Source organism: Notechis scutatus, chromosome 2 (assembly GCF_049901735.1).
Source record: "Notechis scutatus isolate UNSWTSFEM ecotype Mainland chromosome 2, rNotScu1.2, whole genome shotgun sequence".
In the NCBI taxonomy this organism is placed as follows: Eukaryota; Metazoa; Chordata; class Lepidosauria; order Squamata; family Elapidae; genus Notechis; species Notechis scutatus.
In genome coordinates, this window is record NC_142010.1 from 171,192,057 (window position 1) to 171,208,324 (window position 16,268).

A 16,268-nucleotide genomic window follows, 5' to 3' on the forward strand; every position below is an offset into this window, starting at 1 on the left:
GTCTCGCTCCATCCACCAATGCCACGTTGCACCAGACTGTCCAGGAGTTGGGGGATGTTTTAGTCCAGGTGTGTGAGGAGATCCCTCAGGAGACCATCTGACACCTCATCAGGAGCATGCCCAGGTGTTGTAGGGAGGTCATAGAGGCACATGGAGGCCACACACACTACTGAGCCTCATTTTGACTTGTTTTAAGGACATTACACCAAAGTTGGATCAGCCTGTAGTGTTTTTTTCCACTTTAATTTTGAGTGTAACTCCAAATCCAGACCTCCATGGGTTGCTAAATTTGATTTCCATTGATAATTTTTGTGCGATTTTGTTGTCATCACATTCAGCTATGAAATGAACAAAGTATTTAATAAGAATATTTCATTCATTCAGATCTAGGATTTCTTATTTTAGTGTTCCCTTTATTTTTTTGAGCAGTGTATTTAGCAAGGCACGTACACCATCTTGATTGGCCAATAGGAAATCCAAAGCCATTTGGTTTTGAAGAGTCACCTAAGATATTGAAATTACTTTGGCCCATTATCAACCAAGGGCATCTATAGTCACACTGATGTAAACTTCTCAGCTGCCAAAATGTTAAACAATCCCTATTCCAATTTGGCAACCTCAATCCCAGGTATAACCGCATGAAGTGTACTGGATAGTCCAATGCAGCTGACTGGTTTAACTGTAGGTAGACAGAAAGGGAAGATAAAGCAGCAAACAACTGTACTAAATAGATTTTAACTATTCCCTATTTCATGATATTCTAACCGCAAGAGGCCTGAATTCCTGGATGTGGCCTAGATCAGGGGTCTCCAACCTTGGCAACTTTAAGCCTGGAGGACTTCAACTCTGGGGAATTCTGGGAGTTGAAGTCCTCCAGGCTTAAAGTTGCCAAGGTTGGAGACCCCTGGCCTAGATCATTTCAAAGGGACTCTCTCCTTTTTGGTGTACAGCAAGGCCTTGGCAACGGGGAGAGCCTGAGGCAGCTGGGCTTCCTGAGCCTATTTTAGCCAGATTTCTTTTCAACAACCATTAGCCGATTCTGAAGATTGACTGCAGACCTTTTCTTGCCCCCAATTTAAGGGAATATTGTTTGAGGCGAGGAATTGGAATATTATTCTTTAATTGGACTATTATTTGCTTAACATATTTTGCCCTACCAGATAGTCCGGTAACCCACAGCCAGGACATTACTGCATCTCTAATTTACCTTGTTTCTTTGCTGCTAGATTGTGATTCACTTGGCATTAAAGGGAGAATTGTCCTCCGTGCCTTATGTTTATGAATTTTCATTGCTTGATTCCCCGAGTCAAAAGTAACGGTTGTCTATAGTTTATTAAGCATCTCTCCTCAATGCAGCAACCACATTGATTCTGTTGTAGTGCCACTCCCTGATTTTCTCTTAATTTTTCTTTTTGACCTCTCAGACCTACATTTCCTCCTTGTCCCTGAAAACCACCTCTAAATCCTCCTCATCCACCTCTTTTACAAAAACCATCCGAAAATCTTGCCCCAGGGAATTGTAAGAAAATAACCAATCTGTTATTACTAAGGCCAACTGCCAAAAATCAAAATGAACGTGAAATGTAGACCAGTTGGATTCATACAACATATTAACCCATATACTTTAGTTAAGCCATATTAATGCTTGGCATGATCTGAGAAGTTATCAATTCCTGAAGTATAACAATGACTCAGATGTTTTGGGACCAGATCAACTACTAGAACCCGCTACTTCAAGCTGCCACTTATGACATGCTATACCACATCACAGCTATTTAATTGCAATTTTATTTGGATAAACAAAATGTACAAATGCCTCTCACCTATTAAAACCTTAGATTTCTATCGCAATTAAAATTATTAAGTTATACAGTTGAGTATTTGACTAGTAGTCAACATAAAGTACACTTACAACTATATAATATTAAAAGGATCATGCATATTATGGAAGTGATTAATTACTTTAAACAGGTCAATCCATTTATTAATTTCTCTCCTTCTCTAAGGGCCCTGCCACCTAAGTCTTGTCCAAGGAATACCTCTGTTGAAGACACCGATTCTCCATATTATTAATAGTCAAGAATTAATATACATTATTCTGTTTCATGGATTCCTCTGCTGAATATTCAGCAGGATAATAAGGTCCATCTACCCATGACAGACAAGTGCATTTAGCTATATATTCCATGACTTCGTACACAACCTTCCTAGCCTTGTTAATCTTCTTTGGGATCTCTTTCAGGAAGCCACTGGGAAGATCCTGGAAAGATGTGGCAGTAGAGAGGACATCTTGTAGCTCTTTTAAATCACACTGAGCCTGTTGGATTTTTTGTTGAAGATGTTCAGGAAGGCTCTCCTGCATGTTAGTTAAGACTTTCTGGCAGACTTCCTGCATCTTCTGTGCCACAATGTAGGATGTGACAAGAGCACGGGATTCCATCTGTTATGAAACACACACACACAAGACTTGTTAATTGAACATCATAGATGTTCATCTAAAGTGGGGTAGAGAGGGAGGGGAGGGAGAGACATGGGCAGTTGAATATTCTGGCTTATGCATGGAGACATCATTGTTTATTGTTGTTCCCGATATCAGCCAGAGGTGATATTCAACCAGTTTGCACCTTTTCGGGTGAATTGGTAGCGGTTTTTTGGCGTGGGTCGCCGAACCGGTAGCGACCCCTGGCTGGCCACGTCCCCGACCAGGTTGCCCGGTCGCTCACTTGCCCCGGTTGCTCTCCTAGCTTTCCATATCACATGGTGGCTGTGGCACAGCTCGGGTGGATGTCCCAGGGCTGCTACACATGCGCACTGCGTGTGCAACCATTACACATGCAGTGCGCATGTGCAGCAGCCCCGGGCCATCCACCCACCTGCCTGCCCTCCTGGAGCACATTTTCTTCCTTCTCCCGGCAGACGTGCCTCTTTCAGCCCAGCCCAGCCAGCAGGTGGGCGAGTGGATATTCTGGGGGTCCTCTCCCCGCTTGTTGTGAGATGCCTGCTGCTGCTGCATGCTTTTTTTGGTGCGGCTGCAAGTCTTTTCTTCCTCACACAATTTTGTGTATGTGTGTATGTTCTGTAAAGGGTCTTTGAACCAGCTCTTCATCTGACCTTTTTCATATATCCTTTATTTAACCTTAGACTGTCTACTATTGACCTCATGCCTTTCCTAAGAGGTCTGTAGGGGGTGTGCATAAGCGCACCAACGTGCCTACCGTCCCTGTCCTATTGTTTCTTTTATTTTTCTTATATGTATCCATGTATTCATAACTATGTTTTTACTTATACCTATTATCTTGTAAGCAATTGACAAACCAAATAAAAAAAATAAAAAAATAAATATCCTGAGAAACACACAAAATCTTTTCTTCTGGTGCTAGATATAAATTTTGCATATAAATATATAGTTTGCTTAACAAGGATCCAATCTGGGTCAGTCACTGGGAGTAGAGGTTTAGTCTGTTTAATAATGGTTTACTGAATAAATCATAATTGGCTAGGTTTACCTAGTATGTCTAGCCACAAATCATTGTCAAGTCAACATCTTCAGTGAGCAACAACCATTCTATATTTTCTTGTATCTTCAAAAGATGAAGCATTCTCCTGCTGAGATACCTACCTCTGTTTGATTTGCTTCACTGCTCTGACCCTGCTTAGGTTGACCTTTGCACCATTCCTTCCACATTTGGTACACTTTTTCTTGACCTCTGTGAACTTTGTAGTCCAATTCCTCCTTGGTATATTTTAGCTATAATAAAGCAAAAAAAAAAAAAAAAAAAGTAATGCACTGCAAGCCCAGTGTTGTGTTTGACACCATAACTACAGCTGTGGCTCAAAGGCCAGAGCTATTCATTCCCTACTCAGATCATAAAGAGCCATGGTGGTGCAGTGGTTAGAATGCAGTACTGCAGGCTATTTCTGCTAACTGCCGGCTACTTGCAATTTGCCAGTTCAAATTTTACCCGCTCAAGGTTGACTCAGTGGAAGAGTAGATGATGAAACTGATTATTTTAACCAAAGAAAAGACTTTGTCCAGCTTTGTTTCAACTCGGAAACCATATTGGACTTTTTGCTTGAAACGGAAAGACATGAAACTTTAACTTTGGGATTTGATGATTGTTTATACTATTTAGAACAGTTTATAATTATAGCAATTCTGTGTATTTCTAATCATAGAGTAAGAGGCTACGGTGACATATTGTGTATATTAATCTTAGAGTAAAAGAGTAAGAGGCTAATGTATTTTGTACCTATATCTGAAAGTCGGATTTTTTTTTCTTGTTTTTCCACATCGTAATTTTGGCTTTTTTTCTGAACCATTCTTTCCCCATGATTCTATGGTTCTCTAATTCCCTTTGTTTCTTTACATTTTATTCTTGTTGAAACTTAATCTTTTTTTTTAAAGGGAAATATTTTCCCCAAGAGAAAAAAATAAAAGGAACCAAAGTGCACAATTAGCTGGGCATTTTTTTTTCATTATAGAATTGCCGTAGCCTTTGACATTAGCATTACTAGACAAGGGTCATTTTGGCCTGGGAACCTCAGAGGGCATTGCTAGTGGTCCTCTAACACAGGGGTCCCCAACCACCGGTCCGCGGACCGGTACCGGTCCGCGGAACAAATCCTACCAGGCCACTGGTTTGCTGGCGCCGCCATCTTGTTTTGATGAAAAAGTGCTTCCGGTGAGCTTTTCCGGGTAGAAAGCTCACCGGAAGCACTTTTTCATCAAAACAAGATGGCGGCGCCCAGCTGATGCCGGTACCGGGCCGCGGCATAAAAAGGTTGGGGACTACTGCTCTAACAGGAACAAAGTAGATATAGTGAATATTTTTTGGGGTGTGTGTGTGTTTACAATTGAGCAGGATTAAAGGAACAGATTGGAACTTCAAGCCTTGCAGATGTTTATAAAAGGATTTATAAAATCCTTCCAGTGAGAGAAAATACTTAACTCTCTTCCAGGTTTGGATGTTCATTTCACTCCTCAAGCCCCATAAATCACCCCCCTCCAAAAATGGTATTTGCTAAAGAGATCATTCAGCATCTTACTGTACATGTTCCAACAAGGATGCTGTCTCTCACCCAAGGTCCGACTATTCACCCTTTCTTTTATTTCCCAAGCATAACATAGAATGACTCCGTTTCTTACCAAGTAAAAGAGCTGTTCAAGCTGGAACAATGTCTGCTGTGCACCCAGTTTGATCTTTATCAGAGAATGACGGTAGGCTCGACTACAGAGCTTGATTGACAAGGAACCCAGGCGCCTGTAGTAACTTGGCTCTTCTTTCTGTTTTTCAAGAGAAGCTGCTCCAGAGCCTCCAGGGTGGTCCGAAAATGCAATGGCAACTAAACAACAACAACTAGATCAAAAGGGATCCCCATTCACAACACCTGAGCTAATAATATCAGTAGTCACTTTTATTTCACAAATAAAATCCCTCACAATTATGTTTCTGAGAAATCTAGCCACTTTATTCCTCAAATAAATCCCCCTTGATTAAGCTTTGCGGAAATCTGGGCTACGCTTATATATAACTAAAAAAAAAAAAAAAAAGACTTCAAACCATCTCCCTCATTGTTAAAAATATTTAATTAGGGAAGTGAGGGGTACATATTTTAGCATATGTACTACAATTTAGTGAGAAATCAGCTTTGGCCCAGAAGATTCCTTTTCACTGCCCCTTGCCCAGCACTAAGCTATATTAGATTTTTTAGTGTAGCATGTTATGTGAACCCAACCTTCATGGCATGTAAAACAAGATCCATGGCTTATAGGTTGCGTGAAACTCTTCAGTTAAATTTTGTGAAAGAGTGAAAGATGTTAAAATACAACCCCTTTGGTGGATATGGGTAGGTACATATACATTTGATCAATAAATAAATTGATCTGCCACATTTTAGGGCAGTGTTTCTCAACCTCAGCAACTTTTAAGATGTGTGGTCTCTAACTCCCAGAATTCTGTCGGATGCTGGCTAGGGAATTGGAGTCCACAATCGTAAAAGCTCCCGAGGTTAAGAAACACTGCTTTAGAATGGTCTTGCTAAAGTTAGAGTAGAGAAAAGCATTTCATTTTTTGTGACCTTACAACAGCCTGTTATGGCCGTAAACCTTTTAGATTAGTTGAATCTGCAACTCCCAATAGGCCACCAATTTCTCCTGCACAAGAATACCAGCAGAAGGAAATCAGCTGGGCCTGATCTACATGGAGACTAAGATTTTATTTTATTTCTTTCTCTCCCTTTACCCTCACTCTCCTTCCCTAATCATTAGTTTTTATTCATTGCTTAAAGGGACAGAAAGGTCCATGCCTTTCATTTAGGTTAGGAGAAAATAAGTCTTCAATAGTCTCCACAGCAGAGTAGAAATAACAAATACCCTTTTCACTTAACCTTCAGCCTAAACTTTGCCTATGTCTTAAAATCAGCTGTAGCAAGGAGGGTCAATTGGGAAGAGGAGTGATCGGAGGATAGAGGAATTTGGAAGAAAATTTATAAGACTGGTAAGCTTGTGCTTTTAAAAGTTTGCTAAAATGTGACCTGATTTTTTTAAAAAGTAAAATTGGTTCTATTCAGGAGCATATGGATTGGATACCTGGATTTGATTCTTAGAATACTTTATTCTGCAACAAAGTACATTTATCCATGCCTCTAGCTTTCTTAGTTCGTTTTTATACAATTGACTGAGAGCACCTGGCTTCCCTTACAAATTTGGTCTTCTGTCTATTCTATTTTCTATCAATGCTGTAGACTGCATATCCTTTGGCACAAAGATCTATCTTTTGCTGGAGATGCAGTACAGGTAGTCCTTGACTTACAACAGTTCATTTAGTGACAGTTCAAAGTTACAATGGCACTGAAAAAAAGGAACTTATGACCATTTTCACACTTATGACCACTGCAGCATCCCCATGGTCATGTGATCAAAATTCAGTTGCTTGGCAATTGATTCATATTTATGACCATTGCAGTGTCCTGGGAATATGTGATCAATCACCTTTTGCGACCTTCTGACAAGCAAAATCAATGGAGAAGCCAGATTCACTTAACAGCGTGGTGGCTAACCTAACAACTGCAATGATTCACTTAACAACAGTGGCAAGAAAAGTCATAAAATAGGGCAAAACTCACTTAACATCTTTCTCACTTAGCAACAGAAAGATTGGGCTCAATTGTGGTTCTTAAGTCGAGGACTATCTGTATAAGCAACTTTATCCTAGATAAGATCATTCAGTTCCTCTATCACACAGCATGGGCTTGGGTTAAGTCATGGATGATCAATTATGGTTTGTTGAATAAGCCACAATTGCTGGCTTTTCACATCAGCTGGGTCAAAACCAAGCAAATCTCCTCCTCATTTAGCATACTCACTGACCAGCAGGAACTATCTAGGCAAGAGATTTTCCCTATCAAAATTAAGAGCTCTCAATTTAAAAAAAAAGAGCTAGAAAATATTAGATTCTATTTTTAAAAAAAATAACTAATCTGTTTAGCATACCTCCCAATGCTTATTTTACTTCTGACATATTTTCAATATTTTATACTTTTATTAGGCCAGTATAGTGTATTCTTAGTCTACATTTCCTAGCCAATGCCTTTCAGATGTTTTAAACTTTATTCAAAGTATTAAAAGTGAATGAATAAATACTGTTAAGTTGGTTAACTATCTCAGCTATTATATACATTTATTTATGGATTTTGAAAAAAAATTAACTGTTTTATAGTTTTAGAATTATATGCCATCCAGAGTCATTGGCAGAGATAAATGACTATAGAAATAAAATAAGTAAATAAATTTAGAGGTCAAACTTATTGGATCGTGGATAATCAAGAGAGGGAACTGCATAATCTTACAAAATTCCTCATCCGTGATTGGCAGAAAGTGCTCTAGTAAGTCGTCTGATTTGAAGATCATCTTGTCAACACTACTGGACATCATCTGTGCCATATTGATTTCCATCATAGTGTTCACAGCACTCCTCGCTGAACACAATGTCACTTCCACACTCTCCGCAGCAGCTTCAATGCCTATATCTAGCATGGTATCCATAATATCCTTTGCTTCAGTCAATTTGGTATAAATAGATCCAATGGCATTTGTCATGATCTTGGGGCGAAAATCCAAAACAGAAAGTATCACAGTGAAGAATGACAAAAATTGACAGAATTAAGCACTAGCACATATACCCTCCTCTCTAAATTTGGATTCTATGTTGTTCTTGCATCCAATTTGGATTTGATTTGTATGTTTGTTTTTAGTGCAATTACATTTAAAAAACAACAACAAATATACAGGTAGTCCTCAACCTACAACCACAACTGAGTCCAAATTTTCATTAGCTAAGCAAAGGCAGTTAAGTGACTTTTGCCTCATTTTACAATTGTTAAGCGAATCATGAAGTTGTTAAGTGAATCTGGCTCCCCCATTGACAATGACATTGTCAGATGTCAGCTGGGAAGATTACAAATGGTGGTCACAAGACAGACAGACACACAGACAGTGCAACTGTCATATATACATGCCAGTTGCCAAGCACCCAAATTTTGATCATGCGACCATGGAGATGCTGCAATGGTCATTAAGTGTGAAGAACACTTAAGCTACTTTTTTGGTGCTGTTGTAACTTTGAATGGGCATTAAATGAATGGTTGTTAAGTTGAGGACTACCTGTACACAATACGAAATTGATTACTGTGTTCTAAGGATACTGAGAAATGGGTCAGGGTAAGAAATGAAACAAAGAAAAAGACTTTTACATATGCAAATACCCCCAAATCTGTCAAATGGTTTATAAATCTGGAACTCAATTACCCTACTAGTATGGTGATGCTGAACCTATGACATGCATGTCAAAGAGGACGCGTTTTGGGTAACACACCAGTGTTTACCAACACCCAACAACTATTCTTAAATGCACACGTTGTTCTCATGCAATTTTCGGAGGCCTTGGAAGCTGCATGAGAATGGGGTGGGGTGGGGTTTGTTGTCTTGCAACCTCTGGAGTTGTGTGAGAGAGCCATGCTCATGCACAGCCTCTGGAGGCTCTAAAAATCATGCAAGAATCAGACAGTTTTCAGAAGCCACAAAAGAGCATTTTACAAAACCTAAAAAGAAAAAAGAAAAAGAATAAAGGCCGCATGTGATCCAGAGCTGCCTCAGATAGGCCATAGAGGCCTGTCAACAGAAAAACACCACCTGAAGGTAAATGGCATATGGCATATTCTGAGGAATCACACATGATTGGACTGTATTTTTTTCAAAATTAATGTGTAAAAAATTGTTTCTTGTGTGAGTATGAGAGAGACACACACACAAGAGTCCCTCTCTAAGGGAGATAGGCAATTCAGAAATGTGCATAAATAAAATAAAAAAGTTAATCATTTTCCAAAATTTTGACATGCCAAACCCAAAAGTTTCACCATCACTAGACTAATACTACAATGGACCCTACTAAACTTAAGGGGATGTTTTGCATTTTTAAAAAGCACCAAGAGCATATCAAATACTTGCTGGAGGAGTCCTACTTGTCCAAAAACTTGGGAGGCTTTAAAGGAAAAAAGAAAATATCCTTTTTTTTCTCTCCCACAGGAAAAAAAGGTTGGTTGGCATTTCAGCATGACCTGGCTGGTACAGCACCTGCTGATCATAGATGGGTCTAAAATCCATGCTTATGAAGCTGATCACCTACCTCTTGTACTGACCTACAGTATAGAGAGAAAATTTGTGATCTTCCAAGTCTTACTGAATTACAATGACCTGCATCCTTCACATTACCCATCCTACAGATGTTGGAAGTTGTAATTCAGTGAAATCTAAAATGTCACATGTTGCTTACATGGATCTACACAGATTGATTAAATGATATTATGGAAGGTCAAGTGATTACCTGGTCCACTGTCTGCTGCATAATAGGAAATTTGTGTTGTAGCCTGTCAAGATTTCTACAGGCAAACATATTTGCAAAAGAAACTGTAAATAGTAATGAAAGAAAGGTTTGATTACTTAAAATATTTCGGTTATGTTCAACAACTACATGTTACTTGTATTTGGGTTTTATTGCTACTTAGCAATACGAAAAGCCTATATTATTTTATGCCACAGTGTAATGATACAAAGAAAAGTGGTCACATGGAGGTGAGATTACAATGCTATGCATTCATTTAGGTGGTTGGAAATTCAAGGCCATATGAATAGACATAAACAGCACATCAAAAGATAAGGGCTATGTGCTCTATGTATACCATCTGAGTGCGCTTACTTTGAAACCAATGATCTTTTATACACTGCTCAAGAAAATAAAGGGAACACAAAAATAAGACATCCTAGATATGAATGAAATATTCTTATGAAATACTTTGTTCATTACATAGTTGAATGTGCTGACAACAAAATCACACAAAAATTATCAATGGAAATCAAATTTAGCAACCCATGGAGGTCTGGATTTGGAGTTACACTCAAAATTAAAGTGGAAAAAAACACTACAGGCTGATCCAGCTTTGATGTAATGTCCTTAAAACAAGTCAAAATGAGGCTCAGTAGTGTGTGTGGCCTCCACATGCCTGTGTGACCTCCCTACAACGTCTGAGCATGCTCCTGATGAGTTGGCAGGTGGTCTCCTGAGGGATCTCCTCCCACACCTGGACTAAAGCATCCCCCAACTCCTGGAGTCTGTGGTGCAATGTGGCATTGGTGGATGGAGAGAGACATGATGTCCCAGATGTGCTCAATTGGATTCAGGTCTGGGGAATGGGCGGGTCAGTCCATAGCATCAATGGCTTCATCTTGCAGGAACTGCTGACACACTCCAGCCACATGAGGTCTTGCATTGTTGTGCATTAGGAGGAACCCAGGGCCAACCGCACCAGCATATGGTCTCACAAGGGGTCTGAGGATCTCATCTCGGTACCTAATGAGTCAGGTTACCTCTGGCGAGCACATGGAGGGCTGTGTGGTCCCCTAAAGAAATGCCACCCCATACCATTAGTGACCCACTGCCAAACCAGTCATGCTGGAGGATGTTGCAGGCAGCAGAACGTTCTTCACGGCATCTCCAGACCCTGTCATGTCTGTCACATGTGCTCAGTGTGAACCTGCTTTCATCTGTGAAGAGCACAGGATGCCAGTGGTAAATTTGCCAATCTTGGTGTTCTCTGGCAAATGCCAAACGTCCTGCACGATGTTAGGCTGTAAACACAACCCCCACCTGTGGACGTTGGGCCCTCATATCACCCTCATGGAGTCTGTTTCTGAACGTTTGAGCAGCCACATGCACATTTGTGGCCCGCTGGGGGTCATTTTGCAGAGCTCTGGCAGTGCTCCTCCTATCCCTCCTTGCACAAAGGCGGAGGGAGAGGTCCTGATGCTGGGTTGTTGCCCTCCTAAGGCCTCCTCCACTTCTCCTGATGTACTGGCCTGTCTCCTGGTAGTGTCTCCATGCTCTGGACACTACGCTGACAGACACAGCAAACCTTCTTGCCACAGCTCGCATTGATGTGCCATCCTGGATGAGCTGCACTACCTGAGCCACTTGTGTGGGTTGTAGACTCTGTCTCATGCTACCACTAGAGTGAAAGCACCGCCACCATTCAAAAGTGACCAAACCATCAGCCAGAAAGCATAGGAACTGAGAAGTGGTCTGTGGTCACCACCTGCAGAACCACTCCTTTATTGGGGATGTCTTGCTAACTGCCTATGCTTTCCACCTTTTGTCTATTCCATTTGCACAACAGCATGTGAAATTGATTGTCAATCAGTGTTGCTACCTAAGTGGACAGTTTGATTTCACAGAAGTGTGGTTGACTTGGAGTTACATTGTGTTGTTTAAGTGTTCCCTTTATTTTTTTGAGCAGTGTATTTTAAAAGCAGCTTTGTGTTTATAGCTTATTGACCATTGAACTGCATTAAGAGTTCAGGCATTTGTTGAAGTGGGAAGATTCTTGGAAGAAAATATGGAGGAGCAGGTCAGTAGCTGGTTCCACACACAGAATAGTGTTCTAATTTGTAGTGGGCCTATGACCAATTACTTACGTTGAGGTTCAAATATGTCGAGAAGAGGCTCTGTGCTTCTTGCAATATTCTTCACACCTGTCTCTGCAATTTCAAAGACCGCTTGGATAGCTGGGTGAGATTGCTTGGCAAAATTATAGGTAGACGAAACCCACTCATAAGTAGAACCGATTAATGGCACAGCAGCAAACTTTTGGATGACACACTAAGAAATAAGATACCATAGCATAGAATCACTTTTTTGCTGGATCCCAGAAGAACTGGGATCTTGATTGCAGAATTGCAGTTAGATCACATATTTGTGAAAGGCACACTTGTCAATGAATTCATACTGGTATGTAAAACTGAATAAATAGTAAACTGATACTGCTGAACTCTAGTTTGCTACTGTTTCTTTCTCAGCACATTATTGTGAGCACAATTCAAGAATGTCTAAGAAGTACAAAAGCTCTCGTCAGCATTTTCTTCAGTTCTTTGATAGTTTTATTGTGACTAAAATAGGAGCCTGTGGGCCTGCAGCTCTTTGAAAATAAATCTATGAAATAGATTAGAAAACCCATGCTGGGTTCTATCCCTGTCACATACAGTTTGACCTTAAATGATATCCTTGCTTCTTCCAGTATTGTCCACTTACCTGTTTATCATCTACAATCCTTACAGGCATTAACTCTGCTTCAGGAGAATACATGATGACAATATCGAGAAAGAGCGGCCAGCACTAGAGACAAAATATCTGATTCAGTCATCACACTAATACATCTAATTACATTACACACAATTTTATTCTCTTTTGCAGAAGCAGTAAGCCAGCTAAATAAACAAACCCTACCCTATATCTGCACTTAAGCAGTTTTATTCCAAGCTTGATTTATTTACACCACAAGGACATCTAGAGATTTCAGATCAGGCTTTAGTGATGAGGTCAAAAAGATTCCTTCTCTTATAGAGAATATCTGATTTCATACATTTAGCTGTATTGTAATGTGATTTGTTTGCTTTGGGCTGATTTTTATTCTTGCACTTTTTGGCAATTTATTAACTATGGTTTGTATAAATTATTCAGGTTTTAATTCTTAACTTATGATTTACAAGTTTTGACAAAAGCTCTTTATCATCTATGGTAGGGGTGTCCAACCTTGGCAACTTTAAGACTTGTGGACAAGAATTCCTCAGCCAGCCATGCTGATTGGGGGATTCTGGGAATTGAAGTCCATAAGTCTTAAGGTCGCCAGGTTTGGAAACCCTTGACCTATCAAAAAAGAAAAGAAAAAGTGATACTTTTTGGAAAAAACATTTCCAAGATTGCCCCCCCAACAAAACAAATATTTCAGCCCCAATTATATAGTTATCAGCTTAATATAGGACAACTCCTTTCTGCACAGTAATAAAAATAGTTGGCATTTCTGATTACAATTAGTCTTCAACATATGACCACAATTGAGCCCAAAATTTATATTGCTAAGTGAGACATTTGTTCAGGGGGTTTTGCCCCATTTTATGACTTTTCTCGCCACATTTGTTAAGTGAATCACTGCCATTCTTAAATTAGTAACATGGTTGTTAAGTGAATCTAGTTTCCCCGTGGACTTTGCTTATTAGAAGGTTGCAAAAGCAGATCACAGGGCTCTGGGACACTTCACCGTCATAAATGTGAGCCAGCTGTCCCACATCCAAATGTAAATCACATGACCATGGGGATGCTGCAGTGGTCATAAGTGTGAAAAACAGTCACTGTTTAAAATACTGTTGTAACTTTGAATGGTCCCTAAATGAACTGTTGTAAGTCAAAGACTAGCTGTATTCACAAACGTGTGCATTTCACTGCAGTTTTAAATTCAAATTGGAAAGACCTTTATGGAGGGCAGTTAATTCTGGCCCTGGTGGTTTCTCTCTAGCAAGGCCCTTCCCTTGCCACTGCAATCTCAGCCAAGAGTTACAGAGAACTCTAGGGTGATAACAGATTTGATTTAAACTGGTATTTCTGCTTTCCATTAGGGGTATTTTCTCCATACAGATTGATCAGGTGATCAGGAATGCTCAACCGCTCCACTCTTTCAATTTTGTAGACCAGGGGTGTCCAACCTTGGCAACTTTAAGACTTGTGGACTTCAAAGCTGGCTGAGGAATTCTGGGAGTTGAAGTCCACAAGTCTTAAAGTTGCCAAGGTTGGACACCCCTGTTGTAGACCAATGGTTCCTTCCATAGATGGAAATTGAAGCCTTTCTATGCTAAGGAATTTCTCATGCTGGGAATCCTTGGGGTTTGTGGTCTTGCAACCCCTCCCTCCTCAATAACTTAATCAGAGTAGACCAGGGAAGCTGGGTGTGGCTCTGCTAATTTCTTAGAACAAAAGCAATTTAGCAACAGTATTTCAGACACGGTATTTTAAGAAGAAACCAAATATTTCTGCAGAACAACCCAAAGGGAAAAAAACCACAACCAAATATGGGAAATAGCTCTTGTTTAAGTATAGCAAAAGTATGTTGGTTCAGGAGCGTTTTTTGTTGCATTGTAGTGCAAGGCCAAGATTCTATATCTGACAAAAGTCAAGTATTTTAGCAAAACCTAAAACCAAGTCATAAGAACAATTAACCTCTTCCGCCAATGTCCAGTATTTCGTATTCAAAATCACCCAGAGCAAATGACCACCTCTGAATGAGGAATTTCCATTCAACTATCAAGCCTGGAAGCCCAACGCTTTGCAAAAAAAAACAGTTAAATTTATTTAAAAAGAAAGCAGAAAGACCAACTTTAAACCCCATTTCGGGGGGGGAAACAACTCAGGTTAGTCAATTTTGCAATCATACATACCTCAAAGGCAAAGCCAACGATAAAGCCACTTCCGGCCTCGGTGGTCTTATATACCATAAAACATGAAAAGGCAGAGGCGGGCTATCGTTGACAGACAGTTCCGAAAAGCAATCAAAAGCTTCTTCCACTGCTGAATGGGAGATAATAGGGTAATTGCATTAGGAAAGACAATGGCTGCAATCCTATACTGTATTCCTTTAACAACCCACAATCAGTTGACTAAGAATTATGTTAACTAGGATGCAAAACATCAAGACGACCCGATGTTAGAAAAGGTAGCTAGATTTACAGTGATCATACTTCCTTTATTGGAAAGGGCAATCTTTTATTTTTTAACCCTGTCCTTCAGATTTTTTAAATGTGATCAATTTGTGTATGTTGCTCTCTTAATTTTTCTTTGTAGTGCAAAGTTATAAACAATGAAATGTTTGTATCCTTATGAACCTCTTTCAGATTTGCCCCTTTTGAGGCTTACCTTTATTTTTCCCAAGAAAATAAGATTACTGTATGGAAAGTAGAAAAGCTAGTAATTTTCTTTTTTTACTCTTTTCCTATTTACTCTTCCTATTATTTACCCTTTTCCTATCACCTCTCTTGAAACAAATCTGGAACCATTTACCATCTGTGCAAAGTACATATTGTGTGTAACAATGAACGTATATGCACTTTTCACAAGAAGCCATGAGATTGATTTCCTGATTTATAGGCAGCTCTCCAGTTGTAATTCAGTGGAGTTGCTTTTGTACAATAAAATAGCTCACAGACCGGTGGGAGCTTCTAGTGAAAAAAACTGGCAAGCAACAGAGAGAAAGTTCATATAAGGACATTCTCTTCTGCAGTTCAATGTGTGACCAAACATAATAACATATTTTGCAGTGTGTTGTCCTGCAGTGCTATGAATTGTTTAGGTGTAGAGCCTAAAACTCTAACCCAGGGGTCCCCAACTCGGCAACTTTAAGACTTGTGGACTTCAACTCCCAGAATTCTCCAGTCAGCTATGCTGTCCACAAGTCTTAAAGTTGCCAAGTTTGGGGATCTCTGGTCTAACCCATTATTGAAAAAGGTGGTGTGACAAATGGGTTGCTTGAAGTGGCTAATTGACTTAGCAAGAGGATGGGTGAAGCTTGCTTTTAGCTAATTCTTTAAGGAGGCTTCTGAGCAAAAAGAAAACAAAAACATTTTGCTAATGATAGGTTTAATTATCACAGATTTTTCTTTTCCTTCCTTTCTTCTTGAACAACGAGCATTCAACAGGGGAAGCTTGTCTGTAAGTTGTACATTTGCCACTTCAGCATTTCTGATAGGGAAAAAAGTTGACATTTCTGAATTCCTTTCTTCTAGATTGGATCTCAGATCTAACAAGCTTCCACCCATTATTTCCTGTTCTGCTCAGGTTCATTCAGTCATTCACTCTTCTGAAAAATTATTCACATTGCTCAAGCTCTTTTCCTGG

General features: G+C 39.8%; 1 protein-coding gene across 1 annotated transcript; it reads right to left on the reverse strand.

Moving 5' to 3' along the window:
• Positions 1–1,770: 1,770 nt before the first annotated feature.
• Positions 1,771–14,882, reverse strand: LOC113415447 (perilipin-3-like). Its single transcript, XM_026672856.2, has 8 exons — positions 14,816–14,882; positions 12,639–12,722; positions 12,026–12,209; positions 9,882–9,964; positions 7,849–8,101; positions 5,147–5,343; positions 3,620–3,748; positions 1,771–2,440 (listed from the first exon to the last, which is right to left on the reverse strand). Exons 1-8 carry the CDS (start codon positions 14,870–14,872, stop codon positions 2,084–2,086), a joined length of 1,344 nt encoding a protein of 447 aa, XP_026528641.2. The 5' UTR covers positions 14,873–14,882; the 3' UTR covers positions 1,771–2,083.
• Positions 14,883–16,268: the final 1,386 nt, after the last annotated feature.